General features: G+C 40.0%; 2 protein-coding genes across 3 annotated transcripts; both read right to left on the reverse strand.

The window, feature by feature from the left end:
* Nucleotides 1-3659: 3659 nt before the first annotated feature.
* On the reverse strand, nt 3660-12808 carry csrnp2 (cysteine-serine-rich nuclear protein 2). Its single transcript, XM_026153895.2, has 5 exons — nt 11875-12808; nt 10197-10370; nt 9819-10081; nt 8652-8942; nt 3660-6775 (listed from the first exon to the last, which is right to left on the reverse strand). Exons 2-5 carry the CDS (start codon nt 10354-10356, stop codon nt 5834-5836), a joined length of 1656 nt encoding a protein of 551 aa, XP_026009680.1. The 5' UTR covers nt 10357-10370; nt 11875-12808; the 3' UTR covers nt 3660-5833.
* Nucleotides 12809-12934: 126 nt separating this feature from the next.
* Nucleotides 12935-24853, reverse strand: tfcp2 (transcription factor CP2). 2 transcript variants are annotated; one of them, XM_026153896.2, is made up of 16 exons: nt 24476-24853; nt 23972-24168; nt 22878-23029; nt 22657-22733; nt 21867-21972; nt 21506-21612; nt 21078-21230; nt 20830-20940; nt 20231-20319; nt 20029-20077; nt 19466-19559; nt 19095-19185; nt 18863-18975; nt 17977-18119; nt 14289-14340; nt 12935-14145 (listed from the first exon to the last, which is right to left on the reverse strand). In XM_026153896.2, exons 2-16 carry the CDS (start codon nt 24091-24093, stop codon nt 14108-14110), a joined length of 1497 nt encoding a protein of 498 aa, XP_026009681.1. In that variant the 5' UTR covers nt 24094-24168; nt 24476-24853; the 3' UTR covers nt 12935-14107. The 2 variants fall into 2 exon arrangements, with proteins under 2 accessions (XP_026009681.1, XP_026009682.1); XM_026153897.2 differs by having other exon boundaries at nt 18869-18975; nt 24476-24849.
* Nucleotides 24854-26375: the final 1522 nt, after the last annotated feature.

The following is a 26375-nucleotide window of genomic DNA, read 5'->3' on the forward strand; positions in this document are numbered from 1 at the left end:
ATAGCTATGACGAACATGTCCTTGGGGACCAGCAGTCAGTGCAAGACAAACCATATTTCACACAGCTGTGTGTCCACAGCTGTTTTTCTGGTTCTGGTGAGAGTCGTTTGGCTTTCGTCGACTTGCATTGTTTTGTTTTTATCTGCTAGTTCTGTCAGTGCCATCCCATACCCAGCTTTGGGCTGCTGTGTTTTTTTTTCCAGTACGACAAAGTCAATTACCAGAAATTATTAAAACACAATCTTTTTACAAAAAGAACAACAGAATTATAAAGTAATGTATACATTTTTATTTTTGTTATTTCTAACTGCATGTCAACTGCCTTGCTAAATTTAAAAGGTGACAATACAAATGTATCATTTATTATCTTTCATTTATTGTTGTGTTGGCATCGTATCAGAAAAACAGGATTACTCTCTGGTTCCTGCAAAAGTAACATATCAGCTATCAGTACCTTTCAGCAGTACCTTTAAGTTTAAAAAAAAATAAGGTGTTTAAAAATTGAAGTTGTTGCTATATGTCCCAGGAGTTTTCAGATTCCTTGCTTTTGGGGGGATTTTGTTACCTTTAGGCAAACTTACGTTTAATAAGAGCTTAACAAAATATATAAATATATGTATAATGGTAAGTATAGAGACTGGAGTTTCTAACACATCAGCATAAAATGCGCGACAAGTTCGGGAAGATGGGGCAGCACGGTGGAACGGTGGTTAGCACTGTTGCCACACAGGAAGAAGAAGAAGGTCCTGAGTTCAATTCCACCATCAGGCCAGGGTCTTTCTGTGTGGAGTTTGCATGTTCTCCCCGTGTTTGCGTGGGTTCTCTCCGGGCGCTCCGGCTTCCTCCCACTGTCCAAAGACATGCACTTAGTGGGGATAGGTTAATTGGTTAATCCAAATTGCCAATAGGTGTGAATGTGCGAGTGAATGTGAGTGCAAATGGTTGTCTGGCTCTGTGTGTTGGCCCTGCGACAGATTGGCGACCTGTCCAGGGTGTACCCCGCCTCTCGCCCTATGACATAAGCGGACGCGAATGGATGGAACTTCAGGAAGATATATTGTATTTTCACCAGTGGGCAAAGAGGGAAAGTTTGAGCAGCCACAGTATTGTTTTTACCTTCACTGCCCCCATTGTTTCCTTCTTCCTGCATTCAGAAGGTTATTGCGATCTTCTCTCCCGAGTGCACAGAATGAACTTTGCACAAGAGGGTCTGGATTTCCCTCTTCAGTTCAGCCAGCATGTGACGAGCGGGGCAGACTAGTGAAAATAACATGAGCCAGTTTTATGAATAGTTCCATTTAAAACGGACCGGTTTCGGTGAAGGACTAATGATGCCATAGCGCTGGCGTCACAGACGGGGGGTGGGGGGGACAGAGAGCATTCTTTCCAGGCGCTGGAGCAGCACTTTCAGACTGGGAGGCTGGAGTGAGATGGTGTGGCAATTTTCCATGTCACATACATCACTCATAACACCCAGCTGCTCTTCATGGATCTGTCCAGTCACAACAGTAAAATTAAAGCCTAGATAAAGCTGGCGATTTAGCACATATGTCAACACGCTCTGAGATGACTGTGGGAGTGATTCTCTCTGATTACAATGTTTTTTTAACTGTTTTCTTTACGTCTTTCCACAGGCTCATGATGGACTCCATCATCATCCTGAAAGCTATCAGTTCTTCCGGCCACTGGAGAAGTTCAACAATGCAAAGCCAGAGGCCGGAAAGGCTAAACAGATGATGTATAGCTCTCAGAGCCATGGACCACTGCCACAATTGTTCCCGATGTAATATGCTTGTTGTTTTAGTCTCAATCCTGGATTCTACACATAAAAACACAAGCACACAGTGACAAGCACAAAAAGAGGGGAATTTATTTCAGATAAATTGAGCATACCACTGATTCTAGCAGACCTCAGCAAATCACTTCATATCAGTTCCAGCCCACATTAAATAAAGGCTCAGCAGGTTCTCTTTTATGCATCCAGCTATTCAAGTTGCCTGCTCACAGTTGTGGCCAAAATAATGAAAAAGAAATACAAATATTAACAGTAACTTTGTAAATCTGTCCATTTTCTGAACTGATTATTCATTCCAGGGTCACAGGGGCACCAGGCATAGGGTAAAACCGAGGTTTAACCCTGGACATGCTGCCAGTCTATTTCAGGGCCAACACACAGACAGACAAGCATTCTCGCTCACATTCACAGCAATAGCTGATTTAGAATCACGATTTAATTTAGCACTACTTATAATTACTTCATAAGTAATTATAAGTAATATCTTGCTGCAGACGTGCACATTTAATTACAGGCTATGTTTTAAAGTTTTATCACTATGGTCACATAATGTTAGTCTTGGAAGTTAGGGTTATTTTCATAGACTGGACACACCTCTTGTAGACCTGCTGTTTTCACAAGCTGAGGAGTAAACTCAACTTGAAAATGAAGTTCATGTCTAAAAATGGAGCTGTTTGATATATAATTACATTATAGCAATCTTTGAAAGACTCACACAGTCACTGTATGATTTCTGTCTGCACCAGAGTTACCAGTGACTGGCTTGCAGAGCTGTTTGCCAGATAGTGAATGTAAGTGCAGTGGCATCCTGGATCCCAGAGCAAAGACCTCAGAGCTGTACACTTGCTTACACTTGTATCCGTTAGAAGAGCTTATTATATTAGCAGCCAATGGAAAACAGAGGCGATAGCTTATCTAGCTCACATTTTCCTGCAACTAAAGATAGGAAAGGGCAAATATTTTTTGTTCCACAATTGGCTGGAACATCCACTGAACTGTAAATGTAAGAAAACGTCAAGAGGCATAGGCAGGGCAATGCTGAAATGGTCAGTTTGAATACTTAAACCCGTATCAATGACATTTAAAATAAAAAATAACAATAATAATGATTGTAAAAGAGGAAACCCGTTAACCTAGCTGGCATACTTATACATATATGTTTATATATCTGTTAAGTCGTTTAAAACTACAATTCGGAGCCATAGTTAACATGTGGCACCTTAGATTTCTTAACGGTAACTGCAGAGAATGGAAGCCGTATCACAGATACTGTACTGATTTTATGCCGCCATCTAGCGGTGACACATCATATTGCACCGTGGACACCCATAAGTCGTAACACTTAACTAAATGAGAAGAAAGGCTTTTCGTTTTCCACTTCTACTTCATTTTCAATAATACATATTACGACATATTACCTGCTATTTTCACGCATTCTTCAGTCATTTTTTTTTAAATATAACAATGGTAAAGGCAAAAAATTTAAAATAGGCACTAATAATGAAATCACTCAATTTTGCATTGCAAAACAATGAATGAACTGTGTTTCATTGAACCGTAGATTGTTTCAGTGCAAACTATTAAGAAAAATGTGATATACTTAGTTGTGTATTTCTGTTTTTACAGTCATGTCTGTGTTTTATGTGCATGCAACAAAAATTAAGTATTTAAAAAAATAAGTAAAAATGTATTTTTGTGAACTAAATTGATACATAATTGCGTGCTGATAATATCAAACCTTTCATTGTGTAATATTTTTATACTAATCGATTCTACATAATCTGTCTGAATTACTGCGATTACAAATACTCAGGAATGATAGGAGACTTATTATTCTTTATTAAAAAACACAGAGAAACATTGATCCTTTTTGCAATGAGTAATTTATTGTTTTTACTTTTGTATAAAATCTTTTGTGTCCACTTTAGGCAACAGTTAGCATGAGAGTAGTTCTCACAGCTGTTAGATGAAGTCTAAACTTATCAGTCTTCTCAACAATCACACACCCCATTCACGCAGAGAAAACACACAATCACATAGTGTACTGGAGTTAATTCAGTGCAGTGGTCCCAAACCTAAGTTTATTAGTAGAAAGCCGAGGACAAAAGCTCAACAATAGGCAGCTTGTAATCATCATCACTTCAAAGATGGTACTATATCAAGGCAAGTCACGCAAACACAAAGAGCCACAATAAATCTGCAGCCTCACAATAACTAGAGGAGACTGCTTTGTTAGAATCTGATGGATGAAAGCATCATTTAATTAGGTTTGAAACCACTGCTTTGGTGCAACTTGTAAGCAGATTTAGATTAAGACAATTTCAAAACAAAAAAGGCAAAGAAACACATCAGACATCTGATACACGGCAGCACATCCTGTGTTCGGCGAGCAGTTACACAAAGCAACAGCTGTAATTATAGGCAACAAAACAAAGGACTGATTTTGTGTAAGAAGAGTCGGCACGCTTACGCAGATCAGTACTAATCAGACCGAGATTAGAAAAAAAGACACTGAAAGAGCAGAAATGCGGTACGATTGCATTTACATAATCATGAGACACCTCATTCCATAATCACCACATTAATGATTTTTGCAGTGCAGTAGCTATTGCATTCCTACGAGAGGCTCTCTGGTACTTCTTACATCAATCAAGTGGAGAAACATTGTTTCTCGTGGTAATGGGGAGGAGATCCTGTAAACTGTAAATCTGTAACATCAGCACCTGTCATGAATGAAATGCGTGTCCTTGCCAGCACCTCCCAATCTCTAATACAGTACATACCCTCCTCCCTCACTCAGACGTACAAATGTAAAGTAGATGTACACACACTCGCACACATACAGACGGAACATAAAACACGCAGATTCAGGTCGATGTCAATCTGATCCATAAATTACTAGCATCACATTGTTTCATATAATAACTACTTCCAACAGCACAGGCCTCAGTTTGACTTTGACTCTTACTGCTGTTTTCTTCTTGGGAAATTTGACTTGATTCAAAATCCTCGCTTTCTTATAGAACATCAATTAAAAAAAGACTAGGAAGCGCTATTCTGGCAACTCATCAGAACATGACATTATAATGTAGCAGTATGAAAAGAAATTACATTTCCTTTCATTCCCAAAGAAAACGAACTGCAACGACTTCAACTTCAAAACCAATAGTATAGTATCCACAAATGACACATTACTCGAAGAAATAATGTCATAGGCATTGCAACTACAAGTAAACTTTTTTTTTTTGTTTGACAAATCGACTGCATTTGTACGAGCAGTCCGAAGTGAGTAACAACTACAGCCAGTGCTAATTTCTGCTCTTTTTTAAAATTATTTTTCCTCCTCCTCTCAATGCGACAGAGCCACAACGTTTGCTGCCCTCATTTCGCAATGTGCATACAGATCAAAGAAACTTCATCTCTGTCCTGCACATTGCAAATGCATATACAGTACACAAAAACAAGTATTTCCAGGATTATTAGGTCTATTTTCAGGGGAAGGTTGGATCGGAGGCCTTCATTTGGCTTGATTACAGTGTGAGATTGCTGTAATGGAAAGTGAGCCGGTAAAGTATCAAAATACACCAGCTTCCTGCGCGCTGAAAAAACAATTTGTGTTTAGTGTTGACACCTTTATACATCACAAAACAAAAGGCTTATGTCAGCATTCACACACTGTATTTTCTGTTTGCTGCGCTGGAAATGAACAAAACACTACTCGCTGTACTCCTAATCGACTCCTACGCACAAGTGTTTCCGTGTTTTTTTCCATTAAGGCCGCATTCATCACCCCCAACAGAATTACCTACAATGTTGTCTTTGAACTGCATCCATATTACTTCTGGGGAGTGATCTGTATGTGCTTTCAGCATCTCTCCTCCTTTGTGTAACACTCAAGCTCATTCTTCACATATTTTATTGACACTCACTATAGGAGACCTGTAGTTATTTATGATAATAGCAGTAATACATGTAAAATGTGTAATTTACTCATCTTAGATGAAGCTATTGTGCAAATTATCTGCAGAGACGCTAGTACTAAACTTCAGGAGGCAGTGGATCTACTTCTTTCTTCATGCACGACTGCTCTTGGCACTGTTCTTCCGGGATCTTCTGCTGAGGACTCGCAGGCCTCTCCTCCACTGCTGCCACGCATTCCTCTGAGCACAGAATAACATCGGTCAAAGGCTTGTCTTCATGCTTATCTTCCTTCAGCTCCTCTCCTCCTTCTTGTTTCCTTTCCGCAAACTCATCTTCTCTTGCATCTTGTTCCCTCACCAAAGGCTCCTCCTGTTCAGCTTCCTCTGTTCTGGGCAGCGTCTCAAAGGCTCCAGGCTCTATGGGACTGAGTTGATAGTAGAGCAGGGAAGAGGAGTCTTTGAGGAGGTCAGAGGGGCTCTCCTCCTGGTTGTCAGTGATGCACAAGACCGTAGCCCCTGTAGGGAAAGGCCCCTGCAGGAGGACCTGCTCAACACCTGGAACTTCTGCCTGCTCAGGCAGCTCCCCTCCCAAGGCACTGGGTAGGAGGCAAAGAGGCTGCTCTGTGAGCCCATCAGCACTCAGCTCTGGCTGCACTGCTTCCCCTTCAGCCTCCTCCCTCTCCCTCCTCTCCTGCTCCTCTGCGCTCTGCAGGTGCAGCACGGCTGTCTCGTTCTCCCTCTCCAGTATATCCTGCTCCGCCAGAAGATCCTGAACCTCCACGACCGACTGCACTTCGCTCTCCTCCAGCTCAGAGTCCAGGCCAGCGACTGAAGAAAGGTCCGGTGAAGTGGGACACGTGGAGGAGGGGGAAGACAGCGGGTCTGATTCAGCATACTGGTCTCCCATTCCTTGTATGAGCATCCTCCTCTTCTCCACGTCCAGCTTCATGATGGTGTGCAGGTAGTGAGTTCTGACACGTAGAGGGTTGAATTCAATACGACCTGCTACGTTGCCGCAGCCATCCCTAGAGCAGCCACACGGGAAAGACATTCGATCCACCTGAAGAATAAGGCAGAGGTAGTTTACTCTCATTTCATCTTGAAAGTAAAATGCTTAAATACTGATTAAATTTACATAAGTTATGAAAGTGTTTACGGTTGTTCAGGAGATCTAGGAAAATCTAGGAAATCATGGCAATCAAGAGATAATCTGGTTACTGTGCAACAAGTCAGGCTGAGACAGAGATGTACTTCCTCCTAACAGGTAAAAATATAAGCAAATGAGACAAAAGATTCAGGTTATTATTTATACACCAGGTGTATAAATAAATGATAACACAATGTCTGATTTACTGCTTCATTCCGATGTTTTATGAATTCTGATTTCACTGCACTGATCAATAAAAGCGTGCAGCCGGTTCTGGATCAGATAACAGCATTGTAATAGTGAGGAAAGAGATAACAGAGCAAGCAGAATAAAGCATCTGCCTCTATAAAACACATCAAGTGAGTAAATTCTCAAAACTTTAACAAAGTTGCTCAACACAGCTTGCCTATGCATTCACACTGTTTAACTTGCTGCTTAAAAATGACCAAAGAATAAAGATATTCTTATTAGAATCACTGAATTGGTTTATTTAGCTGACATATATCTGCTCCCCAATTAAAGGGGACCTTCCTTTCCCCGTGTTCCATCTAACCACCAGATTTCATGAAAAGTGCTAGAAACTGGCTTTGTATTTTGTTTTTTGGTTGTTTTTTTCATGATCGTGCTAAAAAGAAGAGAAGATTTAAGAAAAAAAAAACCCCAGCTCTGATCACATCTCTTCGCCTCAGCACTCGCCTTAGCCGAGAAAAGAGAGAGAAAAAACCCCCACATAAAATCAGATGAATAGGCTTTTTTCATAGCAGACATTTTAAGCTATCGTAGGGAGAGCACCAGTGTTATTAATAATATTAACAATGGCTCTGTTATACTCGAGAGCCCCAGAACGCCATGACAATGTGACAGCGAGCCGGCACGCAGCCTTCCACGAAACCAGCACACTTAAACAGAAGCAACAAAACAGGAGTCAGTCATCATTCGTTTCTATTATTTATTTACTAATGCGCTTCCCTCCCCCTGTGAAATGTCAAAACACCTACAAGTGAGTGAAAAACAAATTGAAAGGAAAGGAGGTTGAAGTCATCTGACGCCCTGTCTTTGGCTTTTTTGTGGGGAAGTGTGCGCTGCAGGCTAACAAGTTGTCACAATCTTCTCTTCTGCTACTGCGCTACATGTTTTTTCTCTGACAGACATAGGCTGAAGTCTGCCGGCAGAGAAACAGGATGACAGGAACTAGCGTGGCCATAAATGAGGGGAGACACTGTTACGGAACAACCAAATATTTTGTATTTATTGTTATTTATTTTATCTTAGGGGAGAAACACTGAAAACCAGCATAAACTGTTTTAGTCAATTGTTGGGCATCTACATGCATCAGTGCTACTGAACTCTCCTGAGGGGATGAACACCATTCTTCAAAAAGATATTCCCTCATTTGGGGTCATAATGATGATGATGGTGGTGATGCTCTGCAACACATCTGACCAAAATGTCCCACGGGTCTTCAGCTGGGTTGAGATCTGTAGGCTGTAATGGCAACAGCGTGTAATTGAACTCAAAGGGGGCCATTGTAATCATGGAGGAGACCACTTCTCTCAGGATAGAAATGTTTCAGGATCACTCAGAGCAACTTTGGCTTGATTTGCAGTGAAACTTCCCTCTTAGCGTACAAGCAGCAAAATGTCACTCACAGTTTAATTCAAGAGTTCAATTCAAATAAAAGACAATTCAAATACTGCAAATGTGTTTTTGAAGTTTTTAGTCTCAGCAAACTGCAAAGAAGCTCTCCTCTTTCTGCAAATGCACCCAACTCGCTTTCAACAGCTCTTACCTGGCACTTAATACCAGCCTGGCTGCAGCCACAATGGCGAGGGTCACAGTACAAACGGCAGTCGCAGCCGCATTCCTCCCGAGAGAGGCGGATAGCTCGGAGCTCAGCTTTCTCACGCGCATCGATGCGGGTGATGCCGGAGGCTCGCAGGAGGGCTCGACGCCGTTTGGTGGGCAGCGGCTGAAGGAAGAAACAGTCGTCCACTTCCACGCCGTCCACGTCCTCATCCGACACATCGTCCAGAGTCAGCAGCTCCGCCTGAGCGCACTCCACCGTGCCGTTCCTTGTCAGCTGTGGACGACAGCGTGGAACTGTGAGCTGAGGTGAAAAAGGAACTGATTGCCTATTTTAAGCTCAAGTGGTAGATAAGTACCCTGAAGAGTGATACTTCAAAAACAATTATATTTGCAGCTGATTTAGCATTTTGAACAAAGGGTTTTCAAACGGAGAATGGTGAAGGAAGTACTGCGATCTTTATTTAAGAAAAGGCCTCAAAAAACTAAAACTCCTGCATAAATTAAAGGACACAAACCCAGATATGATTTAATGAAAATAAGCTATCATGAGAAAATTAGTAACTACTTGCTGTATTACATTGGTTAAGTGTTACATACACATTAGCTTGTATGTAAGCGTCATTTTACAGCTGGTCCAAACTGAACTCCTTTTAAATACTTTCTATTTTGGTAGTTTGGTTCACTGGTTCCCAGCCTGGAGGCCGGAGCCCTCCAATGGGTCACAAGATAAATCTGAGGGGATTATGACTTGATTTGTGGGGGAGGAAAGAAGAAAAAACTAAGTTTCACTAAATAAACACATATGCATCTTTTGTATCGCTCTTTAATCTGTGTGAATTTGTTTGAAACATCAGTGGCCTCAAACAGTTATTGAAGTAAAATTGTTTCAGGAGTTTAATGGGGGTAATTAGTCTTCAGCAGGACACCTAGCAACTCACAGGCATGGGAACTGTGGAAAGGGGCCCCAGCTCGACTGTTTTTGTACGGGGTCACAAAGCAGAAAGTTTTGTAAAGTCTTGAAGGACAGAGCGGAAGTACATGTACTGAGTCACTACTGCAAGTGGAGACATGCAAAGTGCCCACAGCTGGAAGATACTACTGTGCCTTGAATTTTGACCCTCTTGGGGCACGACTGATACATCTAATCTACCTTCATCTTGCGGGCATTCAGCTTCTCCTGGCGCAGGTGCTGTTGCAAAGTGTGCCGGTGACTGGTTTCCTGTTCGCGTGCAAACTCCCCCAGTGTGTAGTGTCTGATGGAGGAGTGGTGACGGGCCATACCCAGGGAGCTGCCCCCTTGGCTGGGCACGCTGGTGAAGCCCTGCCGCCGGGGGAAGTAATACACCGTCACCAAATCAAAACGTACACGTTTCCCCCCTGGTGACGGCTTGTGCTGCCTGAGGATAGAGGTGGCTAAAGCGGGGAAAAAGGGAGAAAGATTTTCAATACAGTCTTACACACCAAATACTAAATACTTGCGTTGATTAACTGTTCAGTTTCTTTCGACTTCCTTTAATGAGATTCTTACGGGTAAATGCAGTGCTAGAGGGAGGGTTGAGGCTGTCACAGCTGTCAGCACTGTCACTGCTGGAGATGTCATCGTCAGAGTCCTTAGGTGTAGAGAATGGAGAGCTGTTGTCCACCTCTTCATATCTTCGTTTGAGGCTGAGGGACGAACCTGCCTCCATGGAAACTTAAGTATCTGGGGGCACAGAGGAGCACAAAAAAACATACCCGGCACCAGTAAATGTGTTTCAAAAGATGTGAACACATGACACATTGTGATTTACTACCACAGAAACAAAATGCTCGTGTTGTCACTTAGAGAATGAGCTAATTTTTTTATCAAACTGTTCCTGTGTAAGGTCAGCCCTTGACAACACAAACAGAACAAAAAGGTGACATCTGCTCGCTCCTGCCTCCTTTCATCTGTATTCCAGCTCCATCATTTCGTCTGTGTGGCTCCCATCTCACATGAAATCCGACTTTGAAATTATCAAGTCTGAAAATGTAACCATGGCAACTAGGCAAGCACAGTTTATGCAAGCAGCCTTGAAGCAAATAATGTCTGTGGCTTCACAATCTGTTTTTACCCCTAAAGAAAATCTGCTATAAACTGAGTGTAGGGGGAGGGATGGATATGGGTGAATTTGAAGGAGGGAGCTGATCACTTGCATCTGTAGGAGAGGTCAAACAAGGTGAATGAAAGCAGCTAAATACATGTCTGATGTTACACTGTGTTATGTCCTGTGCATTACACAGGCATCTGCATTCACACAGATACATTCCAAATAATTATACATCAATATTAACACCGATGATTATGTCCCATAGAGACACTATATCCATCTACCTTAAACCTACCATATTACTACCATACATCCTATAGTGTGAACCAGCTACTTCTCAAGGTAATTCATATTTTACTATGCAGCATGCTACTGCCTGCAACATATTGTAATGTCATACCAAATGGAGCAACTCCCATTCTGTAGTTTTTCATTCAGTTTTTTTTAAGTGCTTGCAGGAGAATGTTCAAACTGACACGTATATTTATAGCATAATTTATGTAATAACTACACAATTAAATTTGTCCTTCAGCTAAAAAGAGAAAAGGGATGTGCTGATACCAAAAAGCTGCTCAAATGCAGTCTAAGTGATCTTTCCTGGAACTACTTCTGAGGGGGGGAAAGTCCAAAATTATCTAATCTATGTCCTAATAATAATTATGACCATTAAAGACTAATACCTTGACCTAATTTCAACAAAATTACCCACCTTGACGGGCTGTAAGGGACAGGGCCTAACCTGTAAAGATGCAGCTGTGGTTATGACACCAAATGTGTGCCCTTTTTTAAAAACCAGAGTAACACATCTGACATTAAATGTTTATTTCAGTTTAGGAATTTAAGGCTTTTCTTTCAGGACTTAAGTTTGCCTTTGACATGTTACAGGATGTTTACCGACAGGTGTGACTTCACGGTATATTACCCGTCAGGGACACGCAGTTTAGAGGAGCTATTTGTTTAAATGTGGACATACAGACTGACTGTGTTGGGGGAGGTTAGATATTGCCAGTCTGACAAGGCAAGGCTCTCTATCTGTCTCTCTCTCTTTCCATTTCACACACACAGAGAGAGAGAAAAAGAGCCACACAGAGACACAATGGCAAACCGCCCGGTTAATGAAACACTAAACCCACTTACCTGGGGCAGAAACAGGGACCCTTATTCCAACCAACTCGTAGGTCGTTTCTGTTTCCAATAGGAGCTGCACATCAATCTTTCAACGCCCTATGAGACGCTCTTTTATGCCAAAACCGAGATCCCTGAACGAGTATCCAGACTGCAACCGTGGAGCCGAAGTAATCTGGATGAAAGCTTGCGTGATTGTCAATTTGCAACACTTATATTTGGCTATTTCAGGCTACTTAGGCTTCATGCTCATTGTTCTGCACACTGAAAGATGACGAAGAAAACGGGAGCTGTGCAAGACCGGCGGGTTTTATTTAAATGATGCATTCCTATCTATTTAAAGGACAGACGATAGGAAGAAGGGGCGTCATAGGGTTAGCTGCGCTTTATTCTCCAACATTTTTCGGTGCAGCATGAATAATGTAAGACCCTCAGTGTCTTGTCTTCCTGATGTAAGCCTTTAAATGGGTGTAATGGAGAAATCCGCTGACATCTGTGTTCGTTTATCCTTTTCTTCTCGCCGGGGCGGGTTCAGTCGTCTGGGCTTACTTCGCCGTCTTCTCGCAATAACGGTGCGCTCTGCTCTTTATCGTTTGGTGTCAAAATCTTGCAGGTTTTCTAGCGAGAAGACGCCTTTCTCCCCGCTTCGCCCCGGCCCCGTTTGTTACAATGTAACAATGGAGGTAGAAATTCTTCCCTGTAGCTGTATATATACTTATTGTGACATCACGGGCATGTCCTGCGCCGGGGTATGCTGGGAAATGAAGTATCTATTCAGTTTTTTTCCTGTTTCTTTGTTCATATTGTGCAGAAGCAGATGTGCAAAGCACGAAACCGTAGTGCGCTAAATTAACCTGCATTTAAGCTTAATTTGGTTAACAGTATATGACATGCTAAAGTCTAGTCAAATGTAAGTGACTAGGCATCCACATCTGTACACCAAAGGGACAGATGTGGAGCCTGTGCTAGATAGTGCCAATAAAATATCATGTCTCCTTTTTTAGGAAAGCTTCAAAACATTTAGTTTAACACTATTTCATATTTTTAAAGAAAGACAGCAAATAGCAGCCAGTACATGGTTAAGTTTTAATAATGCCAATGAGATGAAGGGCAAATACGGCTATCGAGCCATCAATTCCATTTACAAAATACTCAACATAAACCATATTATTCACATTAAGCTCTGTCCTGCCGCAAAACTTATTTATTAGCATTTGTAACATCCAAAAAAAGGAAGCAGGGTAGATGTAAGTACGTAAAAAATATTTTTTTTAAATGTCAAAAAAAACATGATTCATTATTTTTAAATTATTTTAAAACAATGATCTATTTCAAAATTATGATGGAAATGACCAAAAAACAAACAATAAAACGCCGGTGTGCTAAACAAGCTCATAGATACAGGAAGCAGATGGAGACAATTTGCTGGTGTTACCACGGAGATCACTAACATAGACAGTGCTTATCATCTTTTAAGACGATTAAGTAACAATCACATGTGCCAGTAAGCATTCTAAACAAACTGTGACAATCTAACAGTGTTTAGTAGCCTTTTTTTCCACAGAAGTAACAGGCAGACATTGTTAGCTTTCAAAGGAACCTCGGATATTTGGAAGGGCAGCTGGATTCTAACGGTTTCCCTTAATTGTCCAGTTGTTAATTTTAATACCTGTTGTACTATGATTCAACTGAGTGGTTGTGTTTCTTGCAGACTGGCTTGGATTCGATAAGGCAACCGCGCATGAAGAGGAGGACTCATGCTGAATTGCAGGCTGAAAGTCAAGTACTGTCATCTTAACAGTCATCATTTCTTTTGTTTTTTTTAAAGAGAGAACAAACGGCTGAACTCGAAGCAAAGAGTCTTGGCACGCCAGATGGTCAGGTAACAAACAACAGCAGATGTAGTGCCATTAACCTCCTTCTTGAGATGTAACCAACAGAGGGAAATGCAACCATTTAAGTGAGCAAACGGCAGGGTAAGACTTCACTGTGGAATCAGAGTCACTCCCTCAAAAGTCAGACGATAAGGTAAAGTTAAAAGAGGGGCAACTGCTTCAGTCGCATCTTCCTCCTAGCTGCCTCACAAGGTTTTTGTTTTGGGGTTGTTGTTTGTTTGTTTTTTTTGGGGGGGGGGTGCATCTCCATAAAGGAACAGCAAAAAGTACAAAGCTCTAGAGCTCTAGAGGGGCTGACTGAACCAGGACTAAACAAGAGAGAAGGACTCAACAACTCTCCTGCCTGGGATTCACTTTAAGATTATATGGTAGCCGTCACTTGTGTCATCTGAAAAAGAAAGGAATAGGAATCAAAATAAAAATAAAAAATATCTGGGAAACATACTAAGATAAACTTGCAGCAAGACTATAACGCTAAATACCGTTACACTACCACTACCACACTATCATTTTTTGCTGCCATAGTCATACCTTTCATTGTGTCCAAAACAAAACAAACTTCATCTTGGAAATTCTGAATCATCTGTTGAGAGGAGAGGAAATGATTATGCAGGTGGGAAAACAACAATATCGTTTGCAGGTTTATGCTTGTGTAAGCTCTTGAGACCGTAAGTTGACCATATTTCTGTCTTTCTTTGAAAATCTTTTAAGACATACAAAAAGCTACAACTGACAAGTCGTTAGCCAACTGTTTCAATTGGCTGTTTTTACATATGTACTGCCTGGCTCCCTCAACAAAAGGGGGGAAAAAGTCATAGTCTAAAAATGAATTGGGCAACTTTTAGCTTTTATAACGACACATATTTACTGTGGTATCATTTCGATCGGGTTAAGTAATGCAACATTTAGTTTTGTCCTGAGTTGGATTCATTTTTTTAACTTGTATGGATGATGAGAGAGTCGGACCGCTGTGTGAAGTCTTCCCCAGCATATCCCAAAGATTCTCACTCGGGTTAAGATGTGGATGAGTGTGAAAATGATGTGTCACGCTGCCTGAACCACTCTTTCACAATTTGAGCCTCATGAATACTGGCATTGTCATCTCAGAATATGCTGTACTATCAGAGAGATGAAAAAACAAAATCTGCTGATGAAAACAAATTTAGTCATTCAATAGATTCAGGTAGTCAGCTGACTCTGGACCTAAATCCCAAATCCACAAGCTTGTAATGTAGGCACTAGTCTTGATCGGTGCATCACTTCATCCACATGTCTTCCTACCAGGTTCATTGGCATTGAGTACTACACCATCTGAGAAACTATGACATAACAGTCTTTTCTAATTCTGTTTTACTAGTATTAAGCACAGGCGTATAGACGAGTTTGTCCTTAAAAGAGGCTCGTGCACCTCTCAAATGGCCGCATGGTATCAGCTGCAGCTGAGATCATCATCTCAAAAACAAGAGCAAGCCTCACTCCAGATCATGTCCACTGCAATCATGAATTCATGAACCGAATCATCTGTAAACTTGGGAAACTGTTTTTTTGGACTGGAAAACAAACTTTTTAATTTAATTCGAAGCTTTATTTGAACATATAGACTGAAGCCAATTTTAGTTTAGTTTAGTGGAGATAAGAGTTATAATCATTGGCTAATTGACTAATTAAAGAAATTTGCAGATTAGTCAACTACCAAAATAATCTTTAGTTGCAGCCCTACTAATTAGCATTACTACTGAGTAGTTATTTTAAGGCTACACAGCTGTTCAGTTATAACTCCTTGAGTTCTCTTTGCATTGTGGGAAAATGCTTTTACTTTCACTATTAAAACATAGCTGTCTATTCCACTGCTGTTTTTCCCCCCATTGATCTTCAAACATTCAGGATTTATTCCAACCACACTTCTTTCTCCAAGATGGTGGTTCACCACTATCCTTCCAGTTTTTAACAAAGCGTTGCACAGGTTTTAACCCACTTTTAGTAGTTTAAGCAGTATCCTTGGTTGTTTTCTTTGTTTGCCAATAACGTGATCCAACATTTCCTAACAAATTTCCATAATAACAGGATGTCTTCTAACATGGGGTAAATAACCCCATGTTGAAACTCACAAATGACTGTCGTTTGAGCCAGGCAGCATTAAAAAACAAAAAACAAAAAACTGTATAAAAGTATGAGAACAAAAACTTTAAAGAAGTTAACAAGTCGTGTTATTATCTTCTGGTTCTTTTCTACTTTTTTAAAAACATTTGCCTGTCCTGTTGATATCGATCCACTAGAGCTGGGCGATATGAGATTTTTTCATATCACGATATGTTTTTTTCATTTCAGGCGATAACGATATCTATCACGATATAAGCCAAATAACTATATTTGTAAGATTTAAATGTGCCGTTGCTCACAAGTAAAATGTGAAATAATCAGCAGCTTGTTTTTATTTAAATATTTATTTCCCATAATAAGTTCAACAGGGTAGATGTACTTAAGGAACATGAGACTTTTTCAGATAAATAAAGGCAAATATTGCAAACTACACAAAAGGCAGCCGCTAAAGCGTTTAAGTTTCAAAACAGAACAAACAAAAACAGACTAAATTGTCAATTCCACTTAGAAACAAAATATTAATTCTAAAAATAAATCTTAGTTTGTTTTACAGAAGAACAGACAAAACTGACTAACTTTTGTCAATATCAAATAAACTGAGAACTAAAAGGAAATTCTCAATCTCTCCTTGTTGTATAGCTGAGCTTTTCAAACAGTTTTAACAGTTACTTTAGTCTGACAACAGCCGAATGACGAATTAGCGCTTCCAGTCAGAGACTGAGGCTACGTCCACACGTACACGGGTGTTTTTGAAAACGGAGATTTTCCGTTTTCGTTTTAAAAAAATAATCCCGTCCACACATAAAGGCAGAAATGAAGGAAAACGCTGCTATGAACATGCCAAAGCAGCAGGTGGCGTTAGATTCCTAACCGTGCAGAAATGTTGGCCAATCAGAAGTCTAGAAGCCTCGGTGGGAAAAAGTAAACAAAGCTGGGGCATAGAAGCAGAACCGAGTCGTATGTGTGGAGGGACAGTAACTGTGTGTATATGTAAGCATTTAAACACTGCAGAGTAGAATTAACAGTAACAGTATTGTAGAAATTCATTTCACCGAAACAATAACGTGGCGCACAGTGTGACGCATGCACCAGTTTATTGTATTTCCAGACTTGCTTTCGGCACAATTTACAGTGCACGCTACTCTGTTTTTTGTCAGACTTGAAATAGCCGATATACCTTCACACTACGGAACTTCTATGGCTCTTCCCTTCGACAATCTCTCCAGCATTGGAACCGTCATCTGTTTTCTCTTCGGTCACGCTCGGTAGATTTTTCTAGTCGGCACACTCATTTCCTCCATTACGCGCTGGCTCCATTACCCAGGGCAGCTGTGGCTACAACCGTAGCTTGCCTCCACCAGTGTATGAATGTGAGAGTGAATGAATAGTGGCATTGTAAAGCGCTTTGGGTGCCTTGAAAAGCGCTATATAAATCCAATCCATTATTATTATTATTATTATTATTATTATTATTATTATTATTATTACCCACTGCCTGCTTCCCAAACAAACACACGTGCGGCTTGGCACTTGTGCTGTACGTAACAAGTCACGCGACGTGACGCTGCGGCTGTGATTGGTTCGGCTCTGCGCTACTTAGTTTGGATTGGCTGACCTTTTTTTTTAATTTTTATTTTATTTTAAGAGGACAAGAGCGGCGAAGTCTATCGCGATAGCTTAATTTCTCTATCGAGTAAAAGTTATATCGCGATACATATCGTTATCGTTCTATCGCCCAGCTCTACGATCCACTAATTAAGGGAGACTAAATGTGATTTGTTGCTCTCCTAATGGTGTGTGCATATATATTTTCATGCAGGAAAACTCCTGCATCCTCCTGTTCCTCTCTCCTGTGAATATAGGTACATTTACATAGCTCCACTATTCTGTCTGTGCAACTGCACTATTAGCAATTAACATCAGAGTTAGCTACATGGATCCAGTGCAACATTTAATTTTACCAAATCAATCCACCCAACCCACCCCAGGCGCAAGATCTACCAGTTTTCCTGGGGAAACCCTGTGCTTGAATTCATATATAATAACAGCAAGTCTCTACTGATTCAAAAAGTGCAAATCTTCAACTCACAGTAAGATCATAAGAGGGGGATTGCCTTACCTCATCACTAACCAGCACATGGATGCCAGTAGGGCCTTGTTTAAAGATCTGATTGATCTGCCTAGGTGAGATGCTGAACAGATGAGCAATTTTCTCTGTCAGTTCTGTAACCGTGAGTTCCTCCAGGTAAATGGCGTGATATACTGCAGAGAGAGAAACAGAAAGGTTAACACAAGCTAAACAACAAAGGACGCTTACTAGATATTAGGCATACTCAATTATAGCGAAACTAAATCATAATTGTTGCTTAGCCTTCAGAAGAATAATAGTGCAGGGCTATTTCCTGGCTGGGCACCTGTGAATGGTTTAGATCCTTAATATTAGGCTACAGTCACTACAGTAGACTAGAATAACACTGGACAGACATGACCAAAAGTTTTGTCACCACGTGCAATCAACTTATCAGCCTGCTTATGGAAATGGTCATTTTGAACAGACAGACCAGGTTTGAGATCACTGTGTTAGCATTCTGTCTGCATTTAAAATTTAGACAATTTTTTGCACATCCTTGCCAATCTTTAGAGACTCTCCAGTTAGTATGAGTCCGACAAAGATGGTTTGGAAGAAGGCCTCCTCCCACCTGGCAACATTTCCATTTGCCTTGAATTAAAGTGGTCAACAGTTGGTTGTGACAACTACTTGCAACAGTCCCAGACATAAAAAATTTTTTTAATGCAATCACTCGCCAACCACCAGTTTTTCCTGTTTACAAGGAGGTTGCAATCCTAGCTTTACTCTAGTGTGACTGAGGCCCCTCAAAATAAAAATTAAAAAAAGAGAATAAGAAAAACTTTATTAACCCCAAAGGGAAATTCATTAGATTAAAAAAAACGTTTGGACGTCAACAAAGATAATGATTAAATTAACATAAATTAAATGAACATACACTGACCAAAGAAAGCGCTGGCAGCAGCATCTCCATTTTCATGTTTCGGATGCTGTTCCCGCGCCTGCTGAGATTCCTGGCAAACATAGATGGTGAGTCTTGGACGTACCACCCTGAATTCAAAGAGAGAAACAACTAAAATGCAGATGCCTAAAAACATTCATACTCTTTTTTTTTATAAATTAGGTAAATTATATATCCTAAGAAGGTAGGAAAATTTAATATAACCCACCGTCCTTTAAGTGCATTGAAGAGTCTTATACCATCAGCTGGCCCACAGATCTGAATAACATCCTCCCTGGTCAGCTTCAACAGGTCTACCCCTGGTACACAAAAGCAGATCCTATTCTCAGTCTCTACAAACACACGGTTGCTTTTACATAATTCGTTTTTAAATCAACGAATTATGATTCAAATTTGTCTTGTCATCTTTTACCTGATTTTAATTCTCATGTCTCCTTCAGTAAAGCACTCTGAATAACCTCTGGATATAACAAGGTGCTACTTAAATAAATGAGTACATTTCCAGAAAATATCTTTCTAGTTTCACATTAAAGTGCAGCCTTTTATCTTATGATATGGCCAAAGAGGTAACCATATTACCTGAGAAGTTAGTGAAGAGTCGACAGAAAGGGGAGAAGCGGTTTCTATGAAGCCACTGTTGTGCATCCTGTGGTGTTGCTGTTGGTAACAAATTCTGAAAAAGAAAAAAGAATTCATCAAAATACTCTGACATAAGCAACCGTGTCAGAGACCGTGTCACCATGGTTACCCCATCAAGTCAATTTGTAAAACATAAAAAATATTAAAATTGTAAACACACATCAATGAAGATTATCAAGAGCTGCTGGATTTTACCTTAAAAGGCAGGATTTTAGAGACAGGTAAAACTCATTTCAAAAACTATTTAGATATAAGCACGATGAGCTACATCATATCTGAATCTGACATATATATGACTCAAATCAGATATATATCAAATGCTTTCTAGTTACACACTGAGTCATATTTTATACTTGCTAATGAATCTCATCCCAGGCAGAAGTTTAACACCCAGATGTCAGCTTTGCATTTGAGCTTATTAAAATGCAGTTGCTTGGTGTGGCGGGAGGTAAGCAGCCGGTAAAATAAATCCAAATAAATCCACAAACTAAAAATGAACTTACATCTGCCACCTGAACAACAGGCTCAGGCTGGTGGTTTGGTGACCCGTTTCTACAAAGGATGAAAAATTTATCAGTTAGAAAGAAGCAATAACAACAAACTCCACATTAAGAAAAACGTAGACCTCATGTGTTGCCCTTACTAAACAAATAAGGCCACTACATGGATTTCATAGTGATTTTTAAAGTAATCCAGGCAGCATACCCTTCAGCCACTGGAAAGCTGTTGTGGGTGCTATTGAAGCCAGGAGATGGGGAGTTGTTGACATATGTGACCTCAGGCCAGGGAGAGCACTATAAAAGACCCAACATTTGTGTTACTGTAGCGTCTACATACATCACCAGTATTTTTGCTGCCAGTAGATTTGATCTTAGGTTTCAATTAAACTGAATTTGAGCCAAACTCCTTAAGTGCTTAGGAAAATGGATTTAAAAGATGGATGATTCCACATCCTTTGTGTCTCGCTGTGTCTGCGTCTCTTCCGCAAGTGTCAAATCACCTGTTATTTCCTAGTAAATACTTTTTAAAATCTGAGGTTAAAATGACAAGCTCATTAGTCACTTCAAGAAAAAAAACAAACTAAGAGTTATTTCTTTTGATAACCGATTTATCACAAAAACATTCTCTGGTTATGCTTAGAAAAAATGTTTTGTTACTTTTTTTAAAATAAGTACATAATATAGTTTGACAGTAGGCTAACATCAGCAGTCTAGTTAATTAGATTAAGTTAAAATTCATTTTGATTTCCTTTAAACTACTTTTATCCAAGCAGTGATTACTGCTTTGAGCTCTTATATGCTTACCTCTGTCAGGATTGTGGTTTCATAGGAAGGCTGGTACTTTTCCTTTTCCTGTGGCGCCCTCTTCTCCATCTTCTCCCTGTCTGTCTTCTGCTTTCTGTCTGCACCTTTAGGCTAGAACACGTCAAGTGGAGGAAATAAAGATGGTGAATATGGACAGTACTACCACAGGGACCAAATACAACATTTGCACTGGGGTGCATTATAGATTTTATTTCAGATTTTCTCTTTTTCCATGTCATTCCTCTGACCTTGAAGACTTTGACCTGACAGGAGGCAGAGTGAAGATGTTCTGTGTACTCTCCATTCTCGTTCTCCTTAAACGTGTCAATCTGGATGCGGAAAGGCACGCCCTTTTCTCCGCCATGCTTCCGCATGGTGAATTCTGTGCTAATGCAGTGAACCTAAAAAGGAAAGGAATATGAAAACAAAATCTACACAAGACTGATGACCTAACTGTAATATCAACAAATCATGCCAAAAGTGTAACATTAGTAAGTGCAGACTGACATTCAGTTTACTTGTGCAATAAATGAGTAAACCAAATGTAAATAGGCTCATCTCCATCACGCCAAAGCACTCTAAACTGCCTCATATCACTATTGTTCATTTTAATTTAATAATACAGAGAATAAGAATTAATGACACAATCATTACTATGTGTTGCCCATCAAGCTACCTGGATAAAAACTGAGGTTCGTTTTGATGGGTCCCAAAGGAACTCCACCGTGTTAAGCTGAGTGGGGTTAGCCCTGGGGTCAATTATCCCCACTGACATCGGGATATCTGCAATGGATCAAAGCAAAACAAGCAGTTATCAAAGATGCTTTTGATATACACCATCTTCTCGTTATTGCAACCATGAGTATGAATTTCCGGTTTTGGTTAACAGTTGGTATCCTGAATTTACTTTCTGCAAAAACTATTTCATTGTTAGCACACATACAGGGCTACACAGCAACCACCTTGCAAAGCACAAATTCAGTATAATAAATACCTGATCTTTCTGTTAGCTTTTTAAAAATATTTTTAATGCTCACCCAGGTCGAGAATGCGATCCCCTGGCCTGTTCCAGCGCCAGCCTTCCAGCTGCTGGTGCTCTGTGTATTGAAGTCGTCGGTCATGAAACACCACACGAATTATGCTCTGAAATTCAGAGAAAGTAATTTTTACTGAAGGATTAAAGAGAACATACACTATCGTTACCCTGGTACCCCAGCACAAGGGCTTAGTTCAGCCTTGCAATAAAGCGATGTGATTAGCTTGCCTAACTACTACACAATATAAGATTCTAAGCAATTTACAAAAGGCTGGTGTGAAGGAGATTCATCCAGATGTGGTCTTTGTCCCAAAACCTTTCCCTAGTGGCCATTTCATTCCCCATAAACACTTCAGCAATAAACAATAAAACAGATCTTAGCTGTTAGACTGTTTTTAATCTCTAGGTATAGTTTTAATGCTAAGAAAATGTCTTTGAGACTTTTGAGACTACAGACAACTGGCTGAGAAGTTGGCTGAGACACACACAATCTGTATTTTACACCACTGAAGAGATGCTTCTGACACACTGAAGAAACCTTCAAAGTAAAAGTTGATTAAAATTCATATTACACTGAATATAAGAAATGTAATCACACAAAAATGAATCATCCATTAATTTCATCTAACCCTGGAGTTACTTATTCCATTCTACTCACAGCCCCCTGGGATTTTGTGAAGCATGGCTGGATGCAAGATGAGCCATTGGCTGGAGCTTTTCCAATAATATTTATACAGGTTTACACTAGCAGCTGCTGGATTATGCAAATATATTTTTAAAGATTTTCTTACCTTCACCATTTTGCCAGTGATTTCTGGAAGTTCCCCAATTTTCCGATTGTCAAGCATTCTAATTTCATAGGATTGCCCTGCAATGACAAGTCCACATAAAAAATAAATATATATGTAGGCAGCTGAATTTTCTCTCAGCAGCTTTTGACTTTGAACTCTTAGATATCATTAAATTTGCACAAAGTTGAAAAGTACACAGCAGCTGGGATCCTGATGCTGACCTTGGTTGAGGTAGGTGAGTGTTTCATCATGCAGTTTAACGGCTGGCGAGGTAGGTGCACACAGAACATACTGAAAGGGTAGGATCTTGTTGTCACTGTCCGGTGGGAGGTTGGACTCCTCCTGTTTGAAAATGGGAAGGGCAAGTACATCGCTGCAGAGACAAAAGAAAAACAAACTCGGTAAGCCGCCAAATTCTTATCACTTCATTATGCAATACAGAACATCTTTTATTCAAACAGGGCTTCTTTCAAAGATTTTACAGAAAACCAGTCTAAACACTTATACTTACTGATTCGATACGACCTTCAGCCTCATGATACAAAAGGTCTCCCTGTCATTACTAGACAACACTTAAAACTGGCTGGAGAATTATGGTGTTCTCTAGCTTCACAGCTCAGTAACTACAATGGAGGCAACACTACCAAATACCAAGGTATCCAGTCTACATGTCACTGTTCCTCTCCACACAAGAATTTCTGAAACAAGCCACCACTTTCAACAGTTTTAATGAGCCAGAAAAGCATACAAAAACAGATGGGGGTTGGTGCAAAGTACTTCAATCAGCAAAAAATATTTTCTTTAAACTTTTAGATGAGCTACAGCAAATGAAAAAGCACAGAAGTGTCTGCAGATAATTACACTAATGAATTCAGGATATGCTACAGAGTGATAAGATAGATCAAATGCCCCAGGGAACTATTTTCTTCAAAGACTATTAGACTCCAGCTAATATTCTCCAAGTAGTGTTTTGGCTTTTCACTTTATCTGCACATGGCATTTAATTCGCACGTCTGCCAGCATGAAGAGATTTTGCCACTCAAACTGCCCACGTAGCAGTCAGAAAATGGGAAACACTGCACATAATGGATGCACCTAATCACTCATCTTTAAATTACGCAAAATGTCCAAATGAATTTGACATGAGCAGCTGTCTGAAGACAAACTACAAGATAGCTTACATCTTTAAAAAAATAAAGAAACCAAAACACTGTTCAACACTGTTTAATCTAATAAATTACCATATGGCCCATTATAAATGTAGCACTGGCTGCATTCAGTAAAAGGCCTTACCCGTCCAAAACTCATACTGTACCTCATACTGTACGCCCCCGCACCGAGTTCCTGGCCAATGCCGGACAGACTGGCATCAAAGTCCTGGACCAGTCCGGACTCAATCACTTCATCCGTGAGAGGCAGTTTCAGAGCCCACGCCATGGTGACGGTGTGGAGATTTTAACGGAGTGCAGTTCCGGTTGAAACTCGAGGCAAACGTTATCAGTTTCTCACAGCCTTTCAAGATTTAGAAGAGAAAGTAAAAAAAAGCGTGAGTGTGGCTCTGATGTTTAAAAAACAGTGGATATTTCTGTGTTTATTAGCAGGACATTCCCCCAAACATGTTAAAAACACGAACCAGTCAGGTGTCATTAAGGAAAGCAGCGTTCCCGTGGTTAAAGATAACGGTAGTCGTTAACACACGTTTTATGTAACTGTGTATTGCTTACACACACAAACTTGTGTCACGCTAAAATACACTTTATGTCTTTACCTTTTTTTTTTATTTACATAGTAAGTAAGTCATTGGAACTGCAAAGCTTACCTTTAGGTGGGAAGTGTGACTATTTGGTAATAACTGCAAGTTTTACGCCATCATGTCACGCTCCTTCGCCCAAGCGCTAAAATAAACATGTCGAGCTAACACCTTAGCTGCGTAGCCTGCCAGTTCGTTCAGCTAGCAGGATGCTAGAAATCATTAAAACGTCCCGGGATGCTAGCCCTTCTCTAGCTTATTCTGTGGTTCGGTTTATTTGTGGTTAGCATATCTATACGTAAAAAGTGGTCAAAATCGCACGAGATGTTTAAATATATGTATTATAATGTCTTGCTTTTGTTTGTTTATCTAGCTTCCTCGGGAAAGGAGCTGCCGTAATTTCCGTTCCGTCTCCTTCTTTGTATCGTCTCAGAGTGCTAGCAAACACCGTTGTGACTCATTACCGCCACCCTCCGCTGAGGTCATGGCTGAAATAACCAATGACTGTTGCTTATAACGTGTCAGTGACGACAAATAATGCTTTTCTTCTTTTACTTTTTTCGGCAGCTCCCTTTACTGGGGCATTTTCCTTAAAATAAACCATATACAACAACCAGAATAAAACATAATGTCATTTACCACACAAGACCATTCCACTCAGCTGGATTCCTAAATGACAAATATCCACAGGGCATTTCATCCATCTTTATGGTCTAAAGATTTTCCTTTCACCAAGAATCTGTTTAATTACCATAGCACTGTCATAAAAGACCTGATTTAATCCAATGGCTTGTGTAGTTTTCTTTAATTTAAAGCATACAACACACATTATCAATTGAAAAGATGCTGGCAAATTGTTATCCAACAAACCATAAATTAGAGATTTATAATTCAGGTGGAATCTTACACCAAAGTCCCACATTGTTATCCTGAACTCTGAAACAGTCCAATAAAATATGCTGTTGTGATTCCTCTTCACTGCAAATATGGCACTATAGCACGCTTTTTAGCTGTCACATAACAACTCCAAGGCAAAGTAGCTGTCACCAGAAGTTTTCTGAGAGAGATCAACCACCTCCTCCACTCATCTCTCATCTCCTTGGATATCCTTTTGTTTTTAATTTTTTTGAGCTCTGCAGGATACCCATCACCAGTTTTTGTTTCTTTTTTTTTCTCCATATTTAAAATCACTCACCAAATTAAAAATCATTTTACTTGACCAACCACACCAATAAATTCTGTCACAAAATCCCCAAGGATCCTTTTCTACTATGCGCCTCATTTCTTTTTCCATAAAGAAAGGTCTCCAACCAAGCAAGCTTTAAAACAAAAATCATTAATTAATAATTAATTAAACTAATCAACAAAATTATTTTTAAAAGCGGGAATAAAGGTGGTCACATTCAGTTTGTCAACCTGTCCAACACAGCAAGAATATGTTTATTGAGGCTGTGAACAAAACCTTCACAGAGAATTAAGCTTCTATTGTAACATGTAATCTAAACTTCCTAAATTTTGCCCTTTGTTCATAGCATCCATGTTATACCCAAAAAACTAAAATGAATACATAAACTGATAGACTGTAACATCTACTGTAACTATCCATTTTCTGTTGTTCAGTCTGTGTCACAGGGATCCAAAGAAAACCTTTTTAAAAAATTGTATATCTCTGTTGAAAAGCACATTTCATCGTTCACATTCAGCTACCTAGAAAGAATATGCACTGCTGAAAAAAATAAGGGAACGCGTCATTTTCACAGTATAACACAAATTCAGTTACATTTCAGCCATATAAGTCTGTCCAGAGAGTAAAAACCACTGTGAATCAATTTCACCAAAAGAAAGTCACAACAGGTCCTCTGGAAAAACAACAACAAACCAACTCCCCAGAAAATAAATGGTTTAACAGGTGATCTGACCAGTGTCCTCACTGATTTTGGTCTAATTTTGCTTTTTGTCAGTGTCCTGT

Source organism: Astatotilapia calliptera, chromosome 20, assembly GCF_964374335.1.
Source record: "Astatotilapia calliptera chromosome 20, fAstCal68.1, whole genome shotgun sequence".
In the NCBI taxonomy this organism is placed as follows: domain Eukaryota; kingdom Metazoa; phylum Chordata; class Actinopteri; order Cichliformes; family Cichlidae; genus Astatotilapia; species Astatotilapia calliptera.

Excerpts from the sequence above, each read along its gene's own strand:
- csrnp2 (XM_026153895.2), bottom strand. The coding sequence starts at position 10,356 with ATGGAGGCAGGTTCGTCCCTCAGCCTCAAACGAAGATATGAAGAGGTG. Across the intron at positions 10,082-10,196 it reads CTCTAGCACTGCATTTACCC|CCACCTCTATCCTCAGGCAG; the intron begins GTAAGAATCTCA and ends TCCCCGCTTTAG. Across the intron at positions 6,776-8,651 it reads AGGCTGGTATTAAGTGCCAG|GTGGATCGAATGTCTTTCCC; the intron begins GTAAGAGCTGTT and ends CTTATTCTTCAG.
- tfcp2 (XM_026153896.2), bottom strand. The coding sequence starts at position 24,093 with ATGGCGTGGGCTCTGAAACTGCCTCTCACGGATGAAGTGATTGAGTCC. Across the intron at positions 21,231-21,505 it reads GAACCTCAGTTTTTATCCAG|GTTCACTGCATTAGCACAGA; the intron begins GTAGCTTGATGG and ends TTTCCTTTTTAG. Across the intron at positions 19,560-20,028 it reads CTGTTGTTCAGGTGGCAGAT|AATTTGTTACCAACAGCAAC; the intron begins GTAAGTTCATTT and ends TTTCTTTTTCAG.